Source organism: Oxyura jamaicensis, chromosome 1 (assembly GCF_011077185.1).
Source record: "Oxyura jamaicensis isolate SHBP4307 breed ruddy duck chromosome 1, BPBGC_Ojam_1.0, whole genome shotgun sequence".
Taxonomy (NCBI): Eukaryota; Metazoa; Chordata; class Aves; order Anseriformes; family Anatidae; genus Oxyura; species Oxyura jamaicensis.
Window position 1 is genome coordinate 193829206 of NC_048893.1, and position 24103 is coordinate 193853308.

The window sequence follows — 24103 nt, forward strand, 5'->3', positions numbered from 1 at the left end:
TTTTGGGGGGGGCTTCTGGAAGATGATCAAAAGGAGGGAACACCCAGTGCCTGTGCTGGATACAGTAGGATGGGAACAGGACCGTTAGTTCTTGTCCCATCACTGGTCACCACTGAGAAGAGTCTGGCCCTGACTTCTTTTCTCCCCCTGCCATCAGCTTTTAATACACATTAACAAGATTGCCCTGAGCCATCCCTTCTCCAGGATGAAGACTCCCTGCTCCTTCAGCCTCTCTTTGCATCACATGTAGCCCAAACCCTCGACCTTCCTCATAGTCCTTCACCAGGCTCATTCCAGCATGTCCATCTCTCCCCTTTTCCCCCCCATTTCTCTCCTTGTCCAGGTGCCTGGCTGTGCAGCCAGCTCTCCGTGCACCTCGCTCTCCTCTTCCCTCACCCCAACCCCATCAGTGTGCCCGTGGGGATGTTGTGGGGGCAGCATCAAAGGCCCTGCTCGAGTCACCATGAGAAGGAACCACCAGTGGTGCGGGGCTGGGAGTCCAGCTGGCCAGGCAAACTGCCCTCCAGCTCTGACCAGAAGCTCCTGCAAAACCAGTGCTCTCTGGGTATAATGGGGCTTTCTCCTCAAAATCCTTCCTGGAGTCACCTAAAGTGCTGTCTCCCTCCCTAAGGGTTTGGGATCATGGAGCACAGGGGTGTCCATCGAGTAGCCCGAGGTGCACCTCAGCACCCCGCTGCTGTGCCCTCACCGAGGGGCACCAGAGCCCCTCGTACCGGGCCTGAACCCGAAGGCAGCCCTCCCTTGCCGGCTCCCCCGGGTTCCCCAGGGCTCCCCCGGGCTCCCCAGGGACCAGCCGAGCTCCTCGGCCCAGCCCCGCCGCCCTGCCCGGGGCCCTGCCCCGCCGCGGGCCCGGGGCCGCCCCTCAGCGCTCATTTCCTGGCGGCGGCCGGGCCCCGGAGCGGCTTCGTGTCCTCAAACCCGCCTCGGGGCGGGGGAGCCAAGGGTGCCTCCCCGGTGCCTGTGGAGGAAGAGGAGGGAGGGAGGAAGGCCGGGAAGGAGGGAGAGGCCCCGCGGCTTCCTCCTCCGGGCCGGGCTGGCCCGCCCCGGGGGGTCGATGCGAGCCCCCGGGCTGCTGGCTGATGAGACCTCCGCGGGGCTGCCGGAGGCGCGGAGTCGTCGTGGGCACCGTCACCCTCTGCCTGGCCGCCGGGTGGGCTCTGCAGAGTAAGTGCCTGGCCCCCGCTGCGCCCCCGTGCTCCCGTCCGCTTCCTTCAGCCTCCTCCTACTCCTCATCTCATCCTCCTAATCATCATCCTCCTCCTTTCATCTTCCTCTCATCCTCCTTTGAACCTCCTTATCCTGCGCTCCTCCTCCTCCTCCTCCTCCTCTCTTCCACCTCATCCTCCTATCCTCTTCTCCTCCTCCTCATCCTCCTCTCCTCCTCCTCATCCTTTTCTCTTCCTCCTCCTCCTCCTCTCCTTTACCTTCTCCTCTTCCTTCTCCTTTCATCCTCTTCCTCCTCCTCTCCCCCTTTCTGGCCTCTGCTCTGCCTGCTCAGAGGATGTGTTGGGACCGGGACGAGCCCCCCAGCACCCACACAGAGGAATTAGGGAGGGCACTGCCGCGGGTGGCTGTGGGTTTGGCTGCTGTGCGCTGCCTCCTTCCTCACCAAGGCGGCACACAAGTGGGACACCGCCAGGTGGATGTCCTGTCCACGGAGACCCTTCTCTGGGGACCAACAGCGCTCGACCCCAGAGCTCCACGTGAGCAGCACCGGCCTCATTGCCACCAGCACTCTTCCACCCAGCAAACCCGGATGGTGCGGCTATCGCAAGGTCTGGGACACAAAGCAGAGCGTCCAGCTCGAGCTCCTGGCCAGACGAAGGGTTCGTGGTGCAGCGGTGTGCCAGCAAACAGGCAGTATCTGTACCCCTTTCTCCTCATCCCGCCTCGTTCCAGGCCATAAGGGTCCATGGGTGCAGCCAGAAGCGCGTGGCGGCATTGCGCAGGGTGCTGCAGGTGGGTGCGATGTTTGCTCTCGGGGCCGATGTGGCTCTGCTTAGCTCAGACAGATTCAGGTGACCCAGGCAGACTGCATGTTAAAAATGGGTTTCAGTGCTTAGATACTGCGTTGCCATACTTGGCTTAGCGTGCTGGATGGAGACAGAACACAAGCAAATAATTCAGTGGAGGAAACTTATGTATTTTTACCTTTACCTTGCAGTCTTACATTGAAAACTTAGTCCTGCCTTTATCAAAGCATAAAAGAGTCACTGTGGTGAGACACAGCTCCTGTGTGGACAGAAACAGAGCAAAAAGCCTTTAACTGAACACAGCGAAAACAATTGGAACAAATTGCAGCGATTACCAGAAGTTCCCGTTCGTTCTGTTTATCTAGCTGCCACAAATCCCTTTTCCACAGGTCTGCGTAGTCTCATGCAGGCAGGGTGAAAATGAGAGCACAGCTGAGCTGAAGGTGGAAAGCACAGTGTCCCTGCAGCAGCAGCAGGCAGCACGAGCACGACACAGAACCACGGTGGGAGAACCCCAAGGGTCTTATCCTGGACAAAGCCTACACCCTATCTGGTCAAAAAACAGAGGGAGGCTGGGGCTTTCTCCTGTACTGGTCCCATAGAGGAAGATCTAGGAATCAAACCAGCTTCGCCACTTTCCCTGGCTTACTTTAGCCAGTAGCTTCTGAATCCTATTAGAGGGATCCTAAACAGAGGGGAGTCAGCTTGAAATTCACTTAGCCTTCTCCTCCCCATTTGTGTTTGCTCAGGGGTATCACTGGCCCAGAGGGTTTTTAATTAAAATAAATAAATAAATAAATAAAATATTTCCCTTGGAGATGTTTTTCTTTGCCTTTTTTAAGCATTCTTTCTCCCAAAGACCCCTCACAGCCTCCAGGAGGCATTTCCCCAGGGTCCTGCTTTGCTCACACCCTCAGCACGGCTGAGGGACTCACCCTCTCGCCCCTCTAGATTCGACATTTGCAGATCACTGCTTCTCAGCTCAGCAATAGCACTCGGGATGTGCCCACATCACGAGAGCAAGCTGGTGAGCTCCTCCAAGCTGAACCAGGAAAAGGCATTTGATGGTAGGGCTTACTCTGTGCTTTATCTGCCATCTGTCTGCTTTGATTGCTGTGGATAACCGGCTTTCAGCCTCTAGCCAAGTGTCTGAAATGGGCCACTAATTCAAAAACTATGTACACCGATTGAAACTGGGATGTTTGGTGTTCATCCAAATCTTCAGGCAGAAAAACCCCTGCGCAAGCAGAGCTATTGCAGTTACGCATTAAACTGAATAATCAGTTCAGTTTAGCAGTTCTGAACAGCTCCATAATCACATCAGTGTGTATTGTGTTAGAATTCAGTATTCTTTTGTATCCGTTTTTGCCAAAAAATCAGTGCCTGCACTTCCCATGAAACAAGGTACCTCTGACTGTATGCAATTTATCTGCACCGGCCGACAGCTGGCTGCCTTGATGTTGCTGTTGTCTCAAATGTTGCTAACACTTTGTTTCTGATTTAAAGTCTACTAGACCTCTCCAGCAGCCTGCTTGGTCCCTCTCATCCTGCAAACACAACGAAGTCCTTGCAAAGTCTTCACATGTTTAAGCCTGTCCTTGCTTTTTGGGGGTGATAGTTAACTGATACGGTAGGTTACCCTGACCATGAAAGTTAAGCTTTCCATATAAATGCAGGATTTTAAAGGCAAACCAATTACTGGTGAACACAGAAGCCTTACTCTTGCTCCATGGCATGAGGTAAATAAGCCAGATTTTACACAATCTTATTTCTTCAAACTGTTCCTTGCCATTTTAGTGGGGGCATTAGGCTGACTTGGCTCGTCTAAGGTCCCCATAAACCGGAACATTGTGACTGAAATCATAAATGCCATCTTTTCTTTTTTTTTTTTTTTTTTGATTAAGTACTCAGCATTTAAGTTGTAAATACATTACTGTGAAGCCTATTGGCTTTGGGGAACATGAGGGAGATGGGAGGTGAGGACTGCTCACAAAAAACGGTTCGTTTAACCTCTGAGGAGAGAGGTGGGTTGCAGGGACATGAGAAGAGACAGCAGCACAATGATAGGGAGTGCCTACAGCAGGGATCTTCAACTTACCAAGCAAATGCAGCACTTATTTTCCCCATACATTTACACAGAGAATTTGATTGTTAAAATGTATTAAAGATGAGATTTATGAAAGCAAGATGTGATTTCCATTCCTCCATTTGAGGTATATTCAAAGATCAGAGATTTCAGGAAGTGTTATGCTCCCTTCCCCAGAAAGACTCTTCCAAACTGTCTCCTCATGGGTATCAGAACACTGAAACGCAAGTAATTACTTGTCCTGTAAGATAGACAAATTTCTCCTGGTTATAACCAAATAAAAATGTGTTTAGTCTTAAGTTAGATGTGTATGTTCCTTCCACAGTCAGCAGAGAGAGAAACTGCAGAGGATAATCCCTCCTCTTCTACATCAGGTCACAGGGACAGGAAGATTTGCCCTCCAAGAGGTCCCATCCTGCCCAGGACGCTCACTGCTGCATCACCTTCACTTATTGCCTCCTTTCTCTTTCAGCCCCTGGAGGAGTATCACTAACTGTCCCACAGCCCAACATCAACGCAACGGTGGCACAAAATATCCTCCTCTCGGTTGAATACTCTTGCAGAGGCATCGCCACCGTTGAGTGGAAGCATGTGTCGAGCTGGGGCACCACCAAAATTGTGGAGTGGAAAAGTGGGAACTACGTTAACATATCCACTGTCTACAAGGACAGAGTGACTATTTTTGAAAATGGCTCTATACAGCTTCTGAACGTGGGCATGAGAGATGCTGGCTACTATTTTGTCACTGTCACGGAGGAGTATGGAACCAACACCTACGGCGCCATCATAGTCAATGTTTATGGTATGAACTTCAGGGGAGTTCTTAGCTTTACCCTGCGTTTAAACATTGATCTGCTCATAAACAATTTTCTAATAATATATTTCTGTCTTCCCTGCAGAGATTATCTATGAAGATATACATTTTGTAGCGGTTCTCTTTGCATTTCTCGCTGCAGTATCTGCCATTTTGATCTGCTTCATGTGGCTGTGTAATAAATCCCTGCATCTATTCCAGAAGACGACACATAAGCTATCAGGTATCTAAGTGTGCAGTCAAGCTACAGGGTTCTCAAATCTGAATTATGAGCCAAAAATTCACTTACAGTTTGAGCTGTAAAGCTGCTAAGCAGTGACAGAGAAACTAAATTGGACAGGATCAGCTAAGTTATCCTGTTCAACTCTCTAAACAGGCAACAGAATAATAGATACTTAGTTCAGAGAGATCCACGGGATGTTTACCGTACACATTTTACATCAAAAACCATAAAACACTTCCCAACATCATGAACTGCAAAACTTAGGGAGAAAAGGCCAGAGCTGCAATAACTGCCCCCCATCACAGGACATGAGCCAAAAAGCACCAGCAACACCTTCAGGTTCTGCCGTGGAAGGGTGTCTCCAAGGGGAAAATACTCAAATGGCCCCTGGAGTGGTCCTCATTTCATGGAGGACCGCACCACTTTCTCACCTTCCAAAACCTTCCTTTAATCCATCCGCATGGCTGACCCAATTGCAAACTTCAACGAACATTGACTAATATTAAAATCAGGCTCCTAACATGAGCCGAAGGCAGCAGGCATGGAAAGCAAAGCTGACAGATCAAGAGAACACAAGGGATGCACTGACAGGAGTGTTAAGAAACGTTCCAGCCACAGCCTGGGATATACTGCCTAGGTAGCAAGAGAAGATGTCATGCTACAGGCATGGGCTCAAGCTCTCGGCAGATCCTTGGATGGGTGGTTTCTTTTACCACTTCAAAACATTTCACCCATTCACCTCCATTTTTGGTAAGTGCAGATCCATTTGTGGTCTCTTGCCCTATAGGTAAAATGTCTGTGTTTCTTCTTGAAGTGCTGCTTAAGCTGTTACATTTCAAGCAGCCAAAATGTCAATATTTCACCAGGTCAACACAGATGCTCCGGAATCCTAATCCTCCTTGCCCAGACTTCATGTCAACTCTGCTGCTCACCTATGACTCTAAGGGCTGCTGATGTTTTTTCAGTGCACACACAGCTCACGAGCTCCTGTAGCTACTGAAAATTTTCATATCATGCCAGAATACACAGTCTTATTTGGATAAAACCTCTCCTTCCTCCATTTAAAGCCCACGTTTCTACAGAGCCAGAGTCTTACAAAGTCTGAATCCCATACATTATTTGGCAGGCTTCAGGAATACTGCAGTACTGGACACCTGCTCTATCCTCATCCAGAACAGGATCCAACCAGGGACATAACTTCTGTCCTGATCCCACCTTAGGACAGCCCTCCTTTTGGAAGCCATAAAGAAAAGTATAATGGCCTTATAGACTTTTAGTTTTCATAGTGCCTTTAGTCTTGTACTTGACAAAACCAGAGTCACATTCAGCACAGTGAGGGACTCTATGCAAATACTTGGAAAAGATGTCTTGTATTTAAAACCCAATTGTAGATGAGTAAGCTTGAGCTAATATTAAAAAGTACAGAATGTCTCAGCTATTAACACAGAGTTGTTAATTTGGGAATGGGGACCTTCCCATCCCGTTGCCAATCAATAATAATATCCTTTCATTTGCAGCAAGTACAACTGAAGAGATTGAATTGGAAACCATTGAATGTTAGCCAAGGACTGTCTCATAACAAAAATAACAACTCTACCTCAGGAGAAAGTATTGGCAAAGAAAGCAAGAAGAAACATAAGGTAAAGTGTCTGTGACTACTGTAGAAGCTGTTTGGCTTGCAAAGCTAATAGGACACGAAATGAGCTGTGTCTGATGGAGCTGTTTTGACCTGTTACAATTTCAGCTCTGCTAGTCATTGTCAAAGTAAAAGAGTACGCTTTAATGGCTGAGCACAAACACATTTTTGTGGCTAACTAATAAAATCCACAGCCTCTACTACTCTTAACAACCACCCAACTAGTATCAGCCCATAAAGGAAATGATCATACTCTTGAAGGACGCCTGCATTTTGGCCACGGCAAGTATCCTGCTATAGACCAACCGGCCATTAGGATCATTCAACATAAATTATTATGTCTAATTACAGTATTACATTAAAAAAATTAACTGCAAGGATTGAATCCTGTTTATTGTGCATATGCTGCTACTTTCAGTCATAAGGAATTTCCTGAAGGTCTGAACACAAACTGTAATTCTTCTTGAGACAAAACTGACTTTGAAATAATGCCAAGCTGGTCAAAGTTCCACCACGTACATTTCCAATTGTTTACATTGCTCGGGGCTATTAACACACATTTTATTACGTTACTAGGAAAGGTTGTTAAGTGGGGAACTGCACACAGGCACTGAAGATGACTAACGATTAGAGTGGGCAGATAAAATACGTATCACACCTGTGGCATGAAGGAAATACCAAACAGTTTCCTTGTGAAAGATGTCGAGCCCTTTGCAAACTGAGCCCACTGATGAACTGCCTATCGAGCAAGAAAAAATTAAACAGCCTTACAATTACAATTACAGTTCTGAAATCACTCTAGTTAAGAAAAGACACCTTTGCTTTCCTACGTAGTACAAGACAAGTAAGCTAGCTAGTGCTTTCATGAAACCACATGCTGCACTTGAATTCTCCACCTGCAGATCTTTTGGGTGGAATAAAATTTGCATTTGTGAGAGAGAAAGCACTAAACTGATGAATCTTCAAATTAACCCATTTTGCTTTTGTAAAGCAGTGTGAAATAAACATTGAAATGTAAGAGACTGCAGGCTAATCTCTGTCTACAGATGCCATGTGGCTTTTTGAGCTTAACTGCTGCTACTACTTCTCTCACGCTGCAGCTCACTCATTCTCATACAGTTTTTACAAGTCATGCTGACAGCTTCCCCTCCCTCTGCTCAAGGACTACTGTGCTCAGGTGCAGAGATTAGACCTGTAAAAACAACGACTTTCTTGCCAAGTGCATAATAAAGTAGATAGGTGCTAGAAAATTTTTTTCCAAAGCATCCTGAACATAGTACTTTTAAAGAGTCAGCCCCAGATTGAGTGGGCCATTTGTAGTACGAAGGGCCCGATATCCACTCATAAATTCACATGCTAGATTCAGCTGGCTGCTCTTTCCTTTGTCAAGGAGGAAAGAAACTAAAAATAAAATTAAATTAAAATCCCAGCTACAGCACAGCTTTGTAAAGGAACAATTTGTTCCAATTCTTCACATTAAGTATGTATTTATTACCGGTCTTCTGTATGTTTGAATGAAGCAAGCTTTGATTTCACAGAAGCTTAGAAGCTTTAACTACCAAGCTTGTAGCACTCAGTAAGGTATCCATATAGCATATGGAACATACATAATTTTTTTTCAGTTTATCTATTTCAGATTATTATTTTTCAGTCCCTAAATCTTAGAACTTGAAGTTATTCACTATGCTGAGCATATAGCAGGTGCATTGCCAGACTTGCTTAGAAAGTACAATTAAGTGTAGCTTACATGTAAAACCATTAGTAGCTACTAACATCTACTTGAATAATGTAATTGTCAAAGTCAGCAAACATATGCAGGCATAAACAACCTTTTGAATTCATTGCTCTAATTGTGGAGATTATTTTCACTTTCAAAATACAATACTTGAAGCTGGGATAAAAGTAGTAAATGACTGTTTAAAATCCTTACAATTCAGACGCACTGTAACAGCAGTATGAAGTTTCTGACTAGTGTGGTTCTACCTCTCAGCTTGGCTAAAGGTAAAGCAGTTTCAGGCTCCCATCCTTGGTTATTGATGCTGCTGCCACCAATCTCTTTTATGTAGCGATAGCCTAGATGAAAAAGGAGGATTCAAAGAACATTCAGTGATCCCATACAGCAGTTAACTTGTGCACTGCTTTGCTCCTAGACAATTCCTTGCAGGAAAAAATTATCCAAAATGAAACATGGTTACAGGTACTGTAACAAAATAATTCGCATTCTATGAAACTGGTATTTGTCAAGATGCATTATCCACGTCAATAGTATGTTATATACAAAATGTGAGGCTGTTTGGAGCAGTCCCATGCTACACAGGAGGTGCTGAAGGATTTAGTTTTACTGCAAGCTTTTAAAAAATGGAAGTTTAGAAATTAAAGAGCAACTCTTATTCCATTCATAAACTGCATGCAAAATCGCAGCAAAAGCTAATACTTAGAACATTCCAAGTGATCAAAGGGATTAAACCATTTTTAATTAAAGAGATGTCCAAGTTCCTAAGATTGCTTTGGCAATCAAGTGTAAAGGTCTTAATCATTCGTTAATGTCTCCATCTCATGCTTAAAGACATACTACCAAAAATTTCAAGACTGTTTCTATTGTTAGAAGTCATATCAGTCTGTTTTTTCGTTGGCGTTGAATACACAGGGATTACTAATTTTAAAAGACACTTTGAAGATTTCAAATCATCTTGGGGGTTGGTTTTTAATAACAGCTAAGCTTGAAAGTCTTTAAGTGAAGATATTCAGCTGATGTGTAGTGCTTACACTCCTGGAATAGGAGAAACGATCACCTTGCTTGTGTTTAGTTTTTTCCCCTCCCAGAAGGAAACATATCCTGCAGCCATAAGAACTTAATCGTTCTACAGTGATGATTTGGTAATGAAGTGCTTATTTGACAAAAAGACTACTGCTACACACAGACTTGTCAGTTTGAGTTAAATTTATCTGTATACTTCACTGTTTTTAAGTTTCATACACTCATCTTCTAATTTTGATTGAAAGATGTGTTGCATTACTAAAACAGCCTCATTGCAACCAGATGCGTGACAAATGTATCCAGCTGTGAACTGAAGGGAACAAAACCCCTCTCTGTCTGTAATCCTACAGCTTCTGCTAGCCAAGCAATATAGCAACAGGCAGCTCAGGTGTTAAGACTTGCCCATCTTAAGACAAAGATGTATGTGCTATTTTCAACTATTTTTTTCTGAGTTATCAAAGAATTTATGAGAAAACCATTTTCTCTCCCACATTTCATTTGCACAGAAGCAAATACTTCGATGAACTGCAAGAACAGTCTGTTCCACAATGTAAAATTCCAACGTAAGCACAGTGGCTGCTTTGGATACGCGATGAACAGCAGCTTGCCCCAGGCAGTTGCTTAATACACGTTTCTAACAGCTATTCCATATTGCTCAAGAACATTACCAAAATAACAGCTGTCACTACAGAATTACGATGCTTTAATTCAAGCACAGCCTATGTGCAGGAGTTCTCATATGTATACATACACCTCATAACACAAGATGGATTTAAGTCTAAACCAGCTTATACAGACAGGTTTCAAAAAGACCTTTAGCAATTAATCATCAGACAAAAGAAGAGCTCTGTGCAACACCTTAGTAGAAGCTTCAAGAAGGCTACAATTACAACCAAAAAGAAAAGAAAAAAAAAACAAACATTACCTCTTTGTTTTAGGACCTCAAAAGAGCTGATCTCCATAAGAATAATACTATTTTCCTAAATGGCAGTTGATGCCAGAGCAGAGGGGGGGGGAAGCATGACTGTGGAGTTCCAAGGTCTGCTGCATGAGTTACCTGCTCTTCCTCTCTGTTCCTGCTCTGTTCTTCTCAGACATGAATTTACACCCCCACCCAAAAAATACAAATTCAGTCAGGATCCTTTAACACGCAGATAAAGACTCATTCCTCTACAAGCCTGCTCGCAACTTCTGTCGTTTGCGAAGTAACATACACTGCATACACTCATCAGAAGCCGTGGCTTTGTAGTGTTCTCAACCTGAAGCACTAATGTATCTCTCAAGAAGAAATGAAACAGGTGACCCAGAGGCCACATCACTGTACAACTGATGCATACCATCAACACCCAACCCAAAAACATCAAACAGTGAAGACTGGATACTTGAATTTTATATATATATATTGTGATCTAGGTCACTGAAAAGCTTATTGATTGCACAACTTCACTATCAGAATTTTCCTCTTTCAGAAAGATTTGCAAAAATCGATTCAGAAAAAGCAGAGGCTGGGAAGAAAAGGGTATTACTTTGAGCAGGCACCTTTCATACAGCACAGGACTATTCAATTTCATATTTTTAAAAGAAAAAACATTAATTAGATATGTTAATCTAGGTAGAACAATACGCAAAGGTACAGCTGAAAAGAACTTTTTCAAAAGTCATTCTCTGTCATTGAAAACACTTTATTATAAACGCTACAATAGACAGATCTGTACAGGAAATAAATCGTTGTTTTCTTGTATTGCCCCATAGGCTCAGTTTCCCTTTGTTGTGTGGGAAGCAAACTTTTGCAGCACAGCGCTGATTCCAAGCCCCCCCGGACAGACTGACGGATTATTAGCACGGAGTCAGGGCTGCCATGAGGAGCTCCATTTTATACACGAAGTTACGCCCTTCCATTTTATTCCACTGAACTTCCTTGAAGGGCCCTCGAAGATGATTCCACTTGTTATCTTGCAGTACATCGCCTTTGGGGAGATCCTTGCACTGACTCCGTGGAAACTGAACCATAACTTTGCTGCCACTCTCAGGACCATTACGTACTGTGAAGAACAGAGTATGAGTATTTTATGAGTATTTTTACACTTTAGAAATTCCTTATGTTAAATATCCTTCTTCATGCATGCTATACGTTACTACCTAGACAATTCCAAACATACTGGGAAAAAAAACTACCATACTTTTTTTTTTTTTTAAATAAAGAGTTTTTCCTCTTTGGATTTGCTTTCTCTGGTTTCCCACTTCTCTATTACTTCTCTTATGTTAGCATTGCATGCTCTTGGCTGCACCAAATCAGAAAAACATTTGACCAAAACAAAACTGAAAAACAACAACAACAAAAAACCCTCACACGCATTTATTTTTCCATAAGAGTGTCAAGAACACCAAGGTTTTTTTTTCCCCTCTCTAATTCGTATATATGATGTATTCCTCACCACTCCATTTAAAATAATGTATATTCTAAATCTCTTGAAATGCATCTATAAATGTAAGGATTTTTGTTGCTTTCATCACAAAACTCTGCAAGATCAGTGTTTTCTTTGTGTGGTTAAGGGATTTTTAACTATTTCCAGTCAGGTTTTGAGTATTTCCAAGGATGGGGACTCCACAACATATCTGGGCAACCCGTTTCAGGGCCCTCACTGTAAAAAAAAGTTTCAGTGTACCCTCACAGTAAAAAAAAAGACATTTATTATACACCAAAAATAATACACTAGTTCTGTCTAGGTGTCAATTCCATACACAAGAGACTGTTTCTAAAATATTTTGCTATAAGTGGGCATTATTCTATAAATCCCAGAGACTGGCTTTAGAAAAAGACTTAAAAACCCCTTAGAACGCATTTAAGAATTTTAAGAATTTTGTATTCATTTGGAATAGAAAAATATTACCTGAAATGGCGTAGTCTCCATTTGGTGATGCTACAGTTATCGCTGATGCATTGCCAATACTCTCCACTGGCCCCAGACCAACATGGTTACTGAAACTCAGCACGTGCCATCCCATAACTTTTGCAAGCTGCTGAACCGCATGTACTTGGTGCTGCGACATCTGAAAGGTAACAAAAAGTTCAGCTTCTCATCAATACTTGCACACCGCTGAAGTAACTGAAAAGCCTGGTAAAACCAGTATTTCTTCTGCTGCTGGACAGTAGCTATTTATAAAAGCGACTTTATCTTACGTTCTCAAGTTTTGGAGGAACTTTTTTTAATACGCTATGTATGTCAGTAGTGCTTTCTTCAAGTTAGACTATCTCCTTTGCAGACAGAGGAGACTACTGTATTAAGAACACTAAGCAGATGAATTTTCCATAGGTATATGGTTTATATGCCCCCTTTTTTTTTTTAAAGTATTGTTTTAAATTAACACCTAACTGAAGTGTTATGAACAGGATATTGAATTATTTTTTCTTGTCAGGAGATGAGAACTCTGCCCTAGAATACCTAAAAAATCTGTGCGTAGAAGTGTTATGGCAAACTCAAATAAACAAATAAAAGCTGAGGTTCTCAGGCACATGATTATCTCCATTAGTGCTCAAGTGCTTTAAGTTTCTAATCTTTTGTTAATGCTTAAGTTTTTCCATATGAAAATTTCATGCTCGTTCCAAGGAAGAGCCTAGCACTGTTAGCAGTTCTCTGAAAAAGCCTTAAAACACCTGATCAAAAAGAGATACTGTCAGCAGAACCTGTTTCAACTTGTTTTCTTTTGTGTCGTGGAGTTTCATGTAACTGCAACAGGCCAACCATTGTTATTAAAGGCCTGTATTTTGGCTATTTAAAATGCATATTAGCGAGACTGTCACTTCTGAACAAAACCAGCAGCTTGCTCCACACTATTAAGAAACCACGGTTCAAGTATCAGCTGATTTAGTAATGGTGGCTGCAGAGCAAACATTAACAAGACAGCGCTGAAACGACAGTAATTGTGGACTCATTAAAATCTCTAAATTGGATTTGGTTAGAGCAAGCTTCAGATATTGAATGCCTTATAGTCTGCTATGACTCTTGCTTGCTTGTTCTGAAGTCAGCAAAAATCTTAGTGCTCTGATAATGACTAGCATAAACAAATGCATTTCAATGGAAAAGCAAAAACTGATCGCTGCTGGTTACCTTTGTAAAATCTGGCGTCCTATTCAGTATCAGTTGCTAAAGTCACTGTACAAACATACTGAAGAAATCCACTCATATACCTTCCTATTTGCAATACCTTTATTTCAAGTTTTCTAGTATTTTATTTACAAAGATAAAGGTGAAATTTTTACTTCTACTCTTCCCCAAAACACTACTAGAAATAGAAGAATAATGTATACCAGTCTACCTGAGATAAAAGGAAATCCTGCAGTTCTTGCTCCTGATGGGACAAGGTAATAACTCTTCCATCTCTATGCACTACTCTGATTTGCTCAACTCCAATGTTCAGTTGTAGTTGAATGGACCTTTGAAGACAAGACGTACACTTATTCAAAATGTATTACTTCTGAAAACAGGAAGCTTGTTCTAGAACACAGAATGCCTCCCGTTAATTTGTAAGAATGCCAACACGAGCATGGTGCAAAGCCCATAGAATACAAAGCAACTCAAAATATCTTGATTTCATCATTTACCTCAACACCTCCTCCCTCTATACTGCAGGACATGGCATGCTCCCAGAGCCAGTCCGCTGCTTGTTCAGGTCAAAGAACCTCCCGAGGCGCCTCACAGCCCCTCCCCGCTACTGTGCTTCCTTCCAGAGGTGCATGGGAAAATGATGGTTACTGTTCTACACCTAAGCTTTGAGCAGCAGGTGTCTCTGGAACCGAGACTGCAAATTGTACCAGTGACCACAGCCAGCTCCGCAGCATGGAAGCGGCCAGAAAGGAACGCTCAAAATGGGAAAATGGTGCTAAAGCAACTAGTTCGTCCACTTGTCCATATAGTTAATTTGCTGCTGGTCAGCGTGTAGACATTTGTTTCTGGAACATGATGTCTCATATTTCAACGTCAATGTAATAATAGCATAAATTGCATGAGCTTCACATTTCAGTTCCTATGTAACCAAGTTAGGACTGAGCAGCAACCAGCTCTCCATGACCAAATTGGAAGTTTAGAATCCAGTACGTAAAGAAAAACTTTATACTCAACTATCTTCATCTGAACTAAATCATCATCTTCCTCAAAAACCACCTTCTGTTTCAATTACTCCCTTGAAGGAAACTCTGCTTAATAAGTTAACTACTTACTACGTTTCTTCATTAAATGCACTGTAAAGTGGGTGAGAGCTTTCTTACGGCGGTTGCTCCTTCCCACCACTCAGAAAAACAGATTACTTCTATACAAAAAAAATGTTTCCTAGTTTTCTGTCTTAAGACAAATTCTGTTTTCTGCCTTAAACCTGCAAAGTAGAACCTGAATACTCTCTGCCATTGCAGCATCAGTTTACAGCTAGAAAGATTCACACATTTTCATACTTACTTGCATATCTGTTCATATCCTTGAGATGTTATTAGAACTTTAACGCTGGATTCATAAACATCATTTATGTTTGACCAGTGGGCCTGAATCTGAGGATCCTCAATACGGCTAGCCAGACTGTCAATGGTTCGAGCAGTTCTAGAAGAGAAAGACACATTCCACCCAAAATAATCTTGCCAGTTTGTGCTGTTATTTTTTTATTTATTTTTTTACAAGGAGATGAAGAGGTTATGAGTTAGATTTTCTTTGTGCCATGCAAAAAGCTTGCTAGTTTTACAGCACCATGTAGATCAAAGTTCTGTTTCATCACCATTCAGGTGCAAATGAAGCACACTTGTTTCCTCTATTTCACGCGTATTCTGCAGAAATATCGAAGCGGTGTTACTCAGTATCAGCTACTGCACAACAAAGAATACTAAAAAGGATTTATGCAGTATAAGGGAAGTAGAGACAACTATCAGCAGCCTACATTACAGCTGCCACAGATGTCAGAAATCTGTGTCTTTTTTTAAGCTAGGAAAGTGTTTACTCATACTTTGTTATCTGTTCTTAGTACTTCAAAATAAATAGTCAAGTAGCTAGTTTTAAGAACACCAGAAAAAGATCAATTGTGTTTTACATACATGTACTTTATTGCAACTTTAATAAGAATAGCCTGTGACCTACCTGCGTCTCAGAAAGATGTGTTTTGCCTGCTTTATTATCTTTTCCAAAAGTCCTTCGTTTGACTGTAAAGCACTAATTTCATTTTTATCAAAAGCCTGGGGTCCTGCTAGTCTCATTCTCTTATGGCCAAAAGGTGCACTAGCTGGATGTGGCATCACTGTTGAGCTCAGGGTTTGCTTGTGACACTGCAAACAAACAACAGCTGTTGTGAGAGAAAGTGCAACTGCTAGAAGTAGTATGTATACTACAACATTCTGTTTCACACCGAGTCTTTGAAGTGTACATACTTTCACAAAGGGTACCTTTTTTGACTTCATAGGCTTGACAGCGGTTTACATAAAAACAGCTTTATAATCACACTTTGCCTCCCTGTTCAGGCACATCTTTCAAACCTTAATGAAAGGAGAAACTGATTTCAACAAAAAAAGAGTTACCAGCTAACAAAAGTGTGGTAGTATAGCCATAGCTCCCACTAACAAGTCTGCAGTCTAAAACTAAAGGAAGCATTTAGAGATGAAAACTGAGGAACAAAAAGTTTAAAGTCACAAAACAAATTCACAACAGAGCTGGGCACTAAGCCAAAGCTTCAAGTACCGTAGCTCGGTGTTTAAAAACTTGTGGAACTATGCTCTAAGGATCTGGACGCTCTCAGGAACATGGTGTCACAACTGCTTCGATATCTGCAATGTGTCTGATTTGTTCAGGAGGGGAACACACCTCAGCCTCCTACCCAGGTCCTTCCACCTGATTACATGAGAATCTAAAACACTGAAGCAAGAAGTGGAACTCAAACAAAGCAAAGTTATTATAGTAATTGATTCTTCTTTCCTCGTGGGAGTACAGTCTGAACCAATGCTCAATTCAAGTACTTGACAAACACTCAGACACAAAGGAAAAAGGGAGACTGAGGAGCTGTACTGAAAAGACCTTGCACGGTTTTTCTGAAGCAAGCTGCAAGGCCAAAGGTTAAGTCCAGAACTACTGTTCCAAGAAAGCAGAACTGCAACTCCCTCATCACCCACGCGTACCAGAACTGAATGGCAGGCTACCTTGCACAAATGGATGGGAGTTTACTGGCCTCTAGTGGCTTTCTGTTGTACTACGTGCAAGTCTGAACAAAAGCCAAAAAAAAAAAAAAAAAAAAAAAAAAAAACTCAATTCTTAACCATAAACACATTACCTCTCTGATAAGCTGATGCAAATTATGCTCCAGAACATAGAGGTGATCCTCTGGATTCTGTTTTTCGGCAGCAGACTTCTGTGATTTTTTGTCATTGGAAGAGTGACACAGAGAAATAGACAACTGCAAACCTGCACAAGCAGATTAAAAAATTAAGGATACTAAAAGTTCTTGAGCCTGCTGCTGAGAACTTCTTATTCTTTACCTTATAGTCATTAGCTTTATAACCGCCATTCACCATCTTTTTCTAAAAAAAAAGGTGCAAGCAATACAGAAACATTCTCCATAAAACATAATTTGTTGTATACCCCTTTTTAATCTTAGTTCTTCTGAAAACCCATTAGCTAAAGTCTCAAGTTTCTCCTGCATGAAAGCCAGGAGCAATGACAGGCAGAGCTCCAAACTGCTACGTACAAATATCGTTAGAGTCGACAACGTTAAATGCTACAGACAAAATAACAAATCAGAAACAAATCATAATCCATACAATAAAATACTGGTAAATCAGAAACTAAAAATTACTAGTTCAATCTTCCTACTGTTAGTAAGCAAAATTCCAGGAAACTCTTTTTCAAATTCTTTGAGTAGCAAGATTAACACACTGTTCAGTTGGTTTTTGTTTGTTGAAGTTACATCAAACAGAATGAATTTCAGGCCGTCTTTAAGCAAATAATCCTACCTGGAAAAGGCTGGGAGATGATCTGGTTTTTCACAACAATGTGAGGAATTTGTGATTTAATTTGAACAGCTTCTCGTGACAGCTGGGCAAAGATTTCTTTACATAAGAGAACGTTCTGTGCAGTCTCCAATTTTGTCTGCCAGTGCGGAGAACCTTAAAAACATGAATTAATGTTTTCAGAAGAGTAAAGAGAAGTTGTTACCTTTTATTTTTTCCCCCTGCAGGTATCAGATATTCTGCAGTAGCTGTGAGACATGGCCTGAATGCAATCGCTATAGCAGCAAGGCATTTGGTATCTTCTATCCAAACAGAATATTTTCCAAAGTTTCATCTGTTTAGCAATGACTTTTAGATAACACTACTGAATTTTACTTTGCTTTATATGTATATTGAATGTATATATGTACGTATATACATATACTGTAAATTGCTAGTCCCTTCTATAACTGCCATTATATTCCCAGATCTTTCATGAACTCTGCTTGTGAACCTCAGTTTCTTAAGCTGCTATTTACTTCTAAAGAAGCTTCTGGCTTTATTTAACTCACTCTGCAACAAACCCACAAGATATTTTAAAATACGTACTTCCAAATGATTTATAGGCCCAAAATTCTTGGAAGATTCTGGTCTACACTGTAGCCTGAATGCTGTATGAAATATCTACATAACATAGCATCATGTCTATGTTCAAAGCAGCACACACACCATTGTGAAGTAAAACCCTGCCAGAAACAAGTTCTTTCTTAATCCTAAACAACTAAAAATGAGTTTATAATCCAAAGGTTTACAGCTACAGATACTGGCGTGTATCAAGTTAACCAAGCTGCTGCCAGGTGAGCCGTCAGTAGTTAAGACATGCTGCCCAGCATGTTTCAGATTCAGAGAAAATGTATGAGCCACAGCAACAAATGATGCATTTGGGGCAAAATTAAGAGCGAACAGTCCTTCAGTTCAGTTGAGCTAAGTGGATTGTAACTGGCTGAACCACAGTATCTTGATGTACTTTCAGTTACATGCTCAAGGCACTCCAGTATGCTTAAATACAAATTTAGGGATTTTATTTCAGAAACTGTGTAAACACGTGTAAAACATGGAAGGAGTACACTCTGAAAATGTCCCATTGCTGAAGTCCAAACAGAGAATTTGAGTTTAAATTAGAATATTCTTGTTCACTCTTCTTTCAAGCTCTGTGCAAGAATTTTCCAATTTCTTGATAATGTGCTCAGAAAGCAACATATAACTAACTGTACCTGGTTTTGATTTTGGCATGGGTCTTTTAAAGAGATTGACTGTCCCAAGGTCACCAATGTCTGGAGCTTGTTTCTGAATAGAAACCTAGGTGGGAAAAAAAAGGGTTTTGATGTTTGTTTTTTGTTGCAAGCGTACAAAAACCCATGCTATATTATTAAGGATACTGACAAACCTTTATATAGGCTGATCCCTCTAAGTCACTTGGAATTTGAACATCTAAAGGACAGTAATCCTCAGGTATCTTTTTATCGAGGTCAATATCAGTGTTCTTGATCACCTCAAATGTGCCATGATGAAGAAAAAGGGAACCTAATCAAGGAAGAACAAAGACATGCATATTAGAAACATAGAATCATCCAGGGTGGAAAAGACCTTCAGGATCACCAAGTCGAACCATCAACCTAACCTACTGAAGTCCTACCACTAAACCATGTCCCTTAGTGCCACGTCCACATGTCTCTTAAATACCTCCAGGGATCAAGACTCCACTTCCCTAGGCAGCCTGTTCCAATGTGAAGGGACCAACACCCATCTCACTGCATCCTCCTTCCAGTTAGTTGCAGAGAGCAGTAAGGTCTCCCGAGCCTCCTCTTCTCCAGACCAAACAACCCCAGTTCCCTCAGCCGCTCCTCAGAACCCTTGTTTTTTTGGCCCTTCACCAGCTTTGTTGCTTTTCTCTGCACACACAGGAGCACCTCAACGTCCTTCTTGTAGTGAGGGGCCCAAACCTGAACATAGTACTCGAGGTGTGGCCTCACCAGTGCCAAGTACAAGGAGACAATCACCTCCCTAGTCCTGCTGGCCACACTAGTTGTGATACAAGCCAGGATGCCATTGGCTTTCTTGCACACCTGACATACCACTGGCTCATGTTCAGCCACCTGTCAACCAGCACTCCCAAGATCTTTTCTGCCAGGCAGCTTTCCAGACTTTCTTCCCCCAGCCCATACAGCTGCACGGGGTTGCTGTGCCCCAGGAGCAGCACCCAGCACGTACCCTTGCTGCATGTCACACAACTGGCCTCAGCCCATCGGCCCACCTATCCCAATCCCTCTGCAGGGCCTTCCTACCCTCAAGCAGATCAACATGCCCACCTAAACTGGCATCATCTGCAAATTTCCTGAGGCAGCATTTGATGCACTCATGCAGATCTATGTTACAATGTTAAACAAAGCTGGCTCTGACACTGAGCCCTGGGGAATGCCGCTGGTGACCACCAACAGGACCAAACTCCATTCATTACGGCTCCTTGAACCTGGCCATCCAGCCAGCTCTTCCCCCAACAAACCATACACCTGTCCAAGCCATGAGCAGACAGGAGAACACCATAGGAAAGAGAGTCAAACACTTTACTAAAACTGAGGTAAAGGACATCCACAGCCTTTCCCTTATCTGCTAAGCAGGTCATCTTGTCACAGAAAGAGATCGGGTTAGTCAGGCAACATGTGCCCTTCATAAACCCATGCTGGTTGCCTGTGATCACTCAGATGCCCCTTATGTGCCCTAAAATGACATTCAAGGTAAGATCACAGTGATGTGATCTCGATCTGATTCAGATTCACTGTGACATGAATCATCACATGATTCAGCTCCACAGCCTTCCCCGTGTCCAAGGTCAGGCTGACAGGTGTGTCATTCCCTGGATCCTCCTTCCTGCCTTTCTGATAGATTGAAGTCGTGCTTGCTGAGCTCCAGTCAACTGGGCCCTCCCTGGTTAGCCAGGACTGCTGGCAGGTTAACGAAAGCTGCTTGGTTATTCCTCCTCATATCCAATAAATGATGGAGATGCTCCTTAATCCTCTTTTTGCTGTTGATGTGTTTATAAATGAGTATTTTTAATTGTCTTTTGAGTTTCAGTTGGGCTTTGGCCTTCCTGTTTTTCTCCCTCCACAACTTGACAACAGCTCTAGAGCCTTCCCAAGTTCTGCTAACCACCTTCCTTCCTTCACCAAGGATCAAAAACTCTTCATTTTGCAACTGCTGTGATCTCCACCAAGAATCAAAACCCCATCACTCTGTGATTGCTGTGTTCAAGACAGCCTCCAACCATAGCATCACCCTGAAGTCCTTCCCTGTTTGCAAACAGCATGTCAAGTGGGGCACCTTCCCTAGCTAGCTCCCTCGCCATTTATGTCAAGAAGTTATCCTCCACACACCCCAGGAATCTCCTAAACTGTTTCTTCCTTGCCGTACTGTATTTGCAGCAGACATCTAGGAAGTTGAAGTCTCCTGCAAGGGCTAATGATTGTGAGACCTCTCCTAGTTGCTTGTAGAGTATTTTCTCTACCGCTTCATTCTGGTTGGGTGGTCTACAACAGACCCCCACCATATCTGCCTTACTGGCCTTTCGCTTCACCCAGCCCCATGCAGCCAAGGGGCTCCCTGCCATACAGGGCTAACCCACTTCTTCCCTACCTCCCTCTCCTGTAGGGCCTGTAACCATCTCTCACAGCACACGAGTTGTCCCACCACATCTCTCTGAGGCCAACGATGTCACAGCCCTGAGCCTATAGAGCATCTCCTGCAAACAAGGAAGCCCAAACCTCTGTTTTACAACACACCTAAGACTCCAGAGCTCCATAGTTTACACTCAGCTCCAACTTCTTAATGAAATCTTAAAAAATATAGGTAATTTAGAAAGTTAACTTCAGCACAGCAGCATCTCAGTCTGCAAGTGGGTGCTATGTAATATTCTACAATAAGATAGCAAGTAAAGGTGCAACACATGATTTAAAGCAATGTTGCTTATGTTTGGCCTGCAGTTTAACACCTATGACAGGGTTCGGTCTGTAAAAAAGCAATCATACAGCCTGCCACTTGGGTGAGACCGATAGAGGCAGATGTCCACATTTGCAACCCTGTTACATCCAGGAACATTTCATCTTCTTTGAGATAAATGATCAAAAAGGGTCATACACACAGCTTCTTCATTAACAGAAGATGAATAGCCCTAAGTTTCTTTCCTCTTCTTCACTGACTACATGTCAGGTGCCCAATATAACCAGCTTAGATGCCTGCTTTGTACTTACAAATTGTATTTATTCTGCATTCACTCCTTCATTCTATATTTGGCTCTAGACTCTGGGTTCGTTTACCCCTCTTACTGAAATTCATGTAATAATGCATATTCTCAGCTTCAGTTCTCAGAAGTCACAACAGAAATAATGAACCAGTGTTCAAGATACTCAATGTTTTAAAATGCTTCACATTCCAAATGTAGACAAAAGCCAAAGAGTTACAACACCTACTCGTCAACTGATCAACCCTACTGCCAATACAGAATTGTTCTACAAAGCAATCTTTACTAAAAGTCAGCCAGCCTTTAAGGTCGCTTACCTGTTTCTTCTGATAATATCACCATATTTTCCCGGATAATAAATCAAGTTTCCTCATTTTGGAATTTTGTCACATAATTATCTGTTATTAACTGTTAAGCATTATTAAAGATATCCCCTCTGTTTTTCCACTTTGAAAATACTTTGTAAAATATAAGTTTCCATTCTTGGTAATAACAACAACAACAAAAAAATCTACTGTATACCTGCACTTCTGTAGCTCAGATCACCAAGAATTTTGTCGCCCACTTTTCTCAGCTTCCAGTGTTGTCTCAGTCTCAACAGCTCAGAGTTGAAGTCTCTTTGTCGCTTATTTTCCTGGTTTTCTGCCACTGATTTGGATAATCTTTCTGCTCCTTTCAGCAGGATTTGAGCTGCTCCAGCTAATGACTTCTTTTTGGAAATCAACTGTAGAAACTGAGGATTCTAGAAAGAAAAAAAAAAAGTTGTATTTTAAGTCACGTGAAATTATTATTAGTAAAAACTAATTGACAGCAACCAACAGCGGGTCTTGCTGTATGTTGAGTGGCTGATTTAGAATCACTTTCACATCAGTATTGTGCATACACAAGAAGCACTGTGACTTACAGCCCTGACAAAGAGGCCTTTGAAATCAGCCTCGCCTCCTATTCTTAGCCTTCCTACTCATAGAGCACTGAACCAGGACATGATGTGGAATGCTCTACTACATTTTGCATGTAACACACATGAAAAAGCCTCAATGAAACCAAATCTTCAGTATCGAGTCATGAACTACACAAGGCACTGCGCCGTACCTGTTTGGGAGGAGGGGGCTCCTGCACGACTGGATCCAGGGTCATGAACTTCTTATCCTTGACGATGCTGAGGACATCGTACAGCACGCACATCTCCGTCAGGGCGCTTCTCAGGTTGTTCCTCACCGAGTCCCAAGGCCAGAGGGACGGCTGGAACTTCACCAACCCTAAAAACGAAAGCAAGGCTCGTAAGACACAAAGGCGCAAGCCTCCCTGTAAACACATTTCACGAATCACAACAAAACAAGGCGGGATCCGGGTCTTTTCGCCCCTCTCCCACCGCAATTTGGTGGCGGCCACCCGACGGCGGGGCCCGGCCGCCCCTCACCTTCCTCATCCTCCGCCTCCCCCGGCTCGGCCCAGGCGCGGCCCGCGGAGCCCGGCTCGTCCTCCTCGGAGCCGGAGCCCTGGCTGAAGTCGATGCGCTGCGCCAGGCGGGCCAGGTTCTGCGACATGGAGAGGGGCTGCAGGTAGGTCTCGCTGCCATCCAGCCCCACCTCCTGCACCTGCTTCTCGCACGCCGACTCGATGCTGATGCGCACGGCCGGCACGCCCGCCATCTTGGAGGCCTCCCCCCTTGCTCCGCCGCCGCCGCCGGGCGGGGCCGAAAACGCGCTCGGGAGGGGCGGGGCGCGCCCAGAGGGACCGCCCTTCCCCCCCTTCGTGACGGGAGGGAAATGCGGGTGCCCCTCATAAGGCGGTTGGGGTTGGAAAAGCTCCCCAAAATTATCTGGTCCAGCCGTCCCCCTGCCACCAATGTCACCCACTAAACCATGTCCCCAACCACCACGTCCAACCTTGCCTTGAACACCCCCAGGGACGGTGACTCCACCACCTCCTTGGGCAACCCGTCCCAATGCCTGACTGCTCTTTCTGAGAAGAAATGTCTCCTCATTTCCAACCTGAACCTCCCCTGGTGCAACTTGAGGACATTCCCTCTAGTCCTATCACTAGTTATCTGTGAGAAGAGGTAGACCCCCAGCTCCCCACAGCTTCCTTTCAGGTAGTTGCAGAGAGCAATGAGGTCTCCCCTGAGCCTCCTCCAGACCAAACAACCCCAGTTTCCTCAGCCACTCCTCACAGGGCTTGTGTCCCAGGCCCTTCACCAGCTTCGTAGCCCTTCTCTGGACATGCTCCAAGGCCTCAATGTCCTTCTTGTACTGAGGGGCCCAAAGCTGAACACAGCACGCCAGGTGCAGCCTCACCAGAACAGAATACATGGGGACGATCACCTCCCTGGTCCTGCTGGCTATGC

General features: G+C 43.5%; 2 protein-coding genes across 3 annotated transcripts; one reads left to right on the forward strand and one right to left on the reverse strand.

The window, feature by feature from the left end:
* Positions 1-993: 993 nt before the first annotated feature.
* On the forward strand, positions 994-10523 carry VSTM5 (V-set and transmembrane domain containing 5). Of its 2 annotated transcripts, XR_004751541.1 has the most exons (5): positions 994-1185; positions 4553-4882; positions 4980-5117; positions 6635-6757; positions 10018-10523. XR_004751541.1 is itself a non-coding variant. In XM_035328775.1 (4 exons), exons 1-4 carry the CDS (start codon positions 1101-1103, stop codon positions 6676-6678), a joined length of 597 nt encoding a protein of 198 aa, XP_035184666.1. In that variant the 5' UTR covers positions 994-1100; the 3' UTR covers positions 6679-9931. The 2 variants fall into 2 exon arrangements, 1 of the variants encoding a protein (XP_035184666.1); XM_035328775.1 differs by lacking the exon at positions 10018-10523 and having other exon boundaries at positions 6635-9931.
* A 412-nt stretch (positions 10524-10935) lies between these two features.
* Positions 10936-23444, reverse strand: MED17 (mediator complex subunit 17). Its single transcript, XM_035328736.1, has 12 exons — positions 23177-23444; positions 22849-23015; positions 22279-22498; positions 18910-19046; positions 18737-18821; positions 17487-17639; positions 16808-16938; positions 15628-15812; positions 14962-15099; positions 13829-13946; positions 12403-12562; positions 10936-11553 (listed from the first exon to the last, which is right to left on the reverse strand). The coding sequence occupies exons 1-12, from the start codon at positions 23406-23408 to the stop codon at positions 11348-11350; spliced, it is 1932 nt and encodes a 643-aa protein (XP_035184627.1). The 5' UTR covers positions 23409-23444; the 3' UTR covers positions 10936-11347.
* Positions 23445-24103: the final 659 nt, after the last annotated feature.

Excerpts from the sequence above, each read along its gene's own strand:
- VSTM5 (XM_035328775.1), top strand. The coding sequence starts at position 1,101 with ATGAGACCTCCGCGGGGCTGCCGGAGGCGCGGAGTCGTCGTGGGCACC. Across the intron at positions 1,186-4,552 it reads CGCCGGGTGGGCTCTGCAGA|CCCCTGGAGGAGTATCACTA; the intron begins GTAAGTGCCTGG and ends TTTCTCTTTCAG. Across the intron at positions 5,118-6,634 it reads GACGACACATAAGCTATCAG|CAAGTACAACTGAAGAGATT; the intron begins GTATCTAAGTGT and ends TTTCATTTGCAG.
- MED17 (XM_035328736.1), bottom strand. The coding sequence starts at position 23,408 with ATGGCGGGCGTGCCGGCCGTGCGCATCAGCATCGAGTCGGCGTGCGAG. Across the intron at positions 23,016-23,176 it reads GGAGGCGGAGGATGAGGAAG|GGTTGGTGAAGTTCCAGCCG; the intron begins GTGAGGGGCGGC and ends TTTCGTTTTTAG. Across the intron at positions 13,947-14,961 it reads GGATATGAACAGATATGCAA|GTCCATTCAACTACAACTGA; the intron begins GTAAGTATGAAA and ends TTGTCTTCAAAG.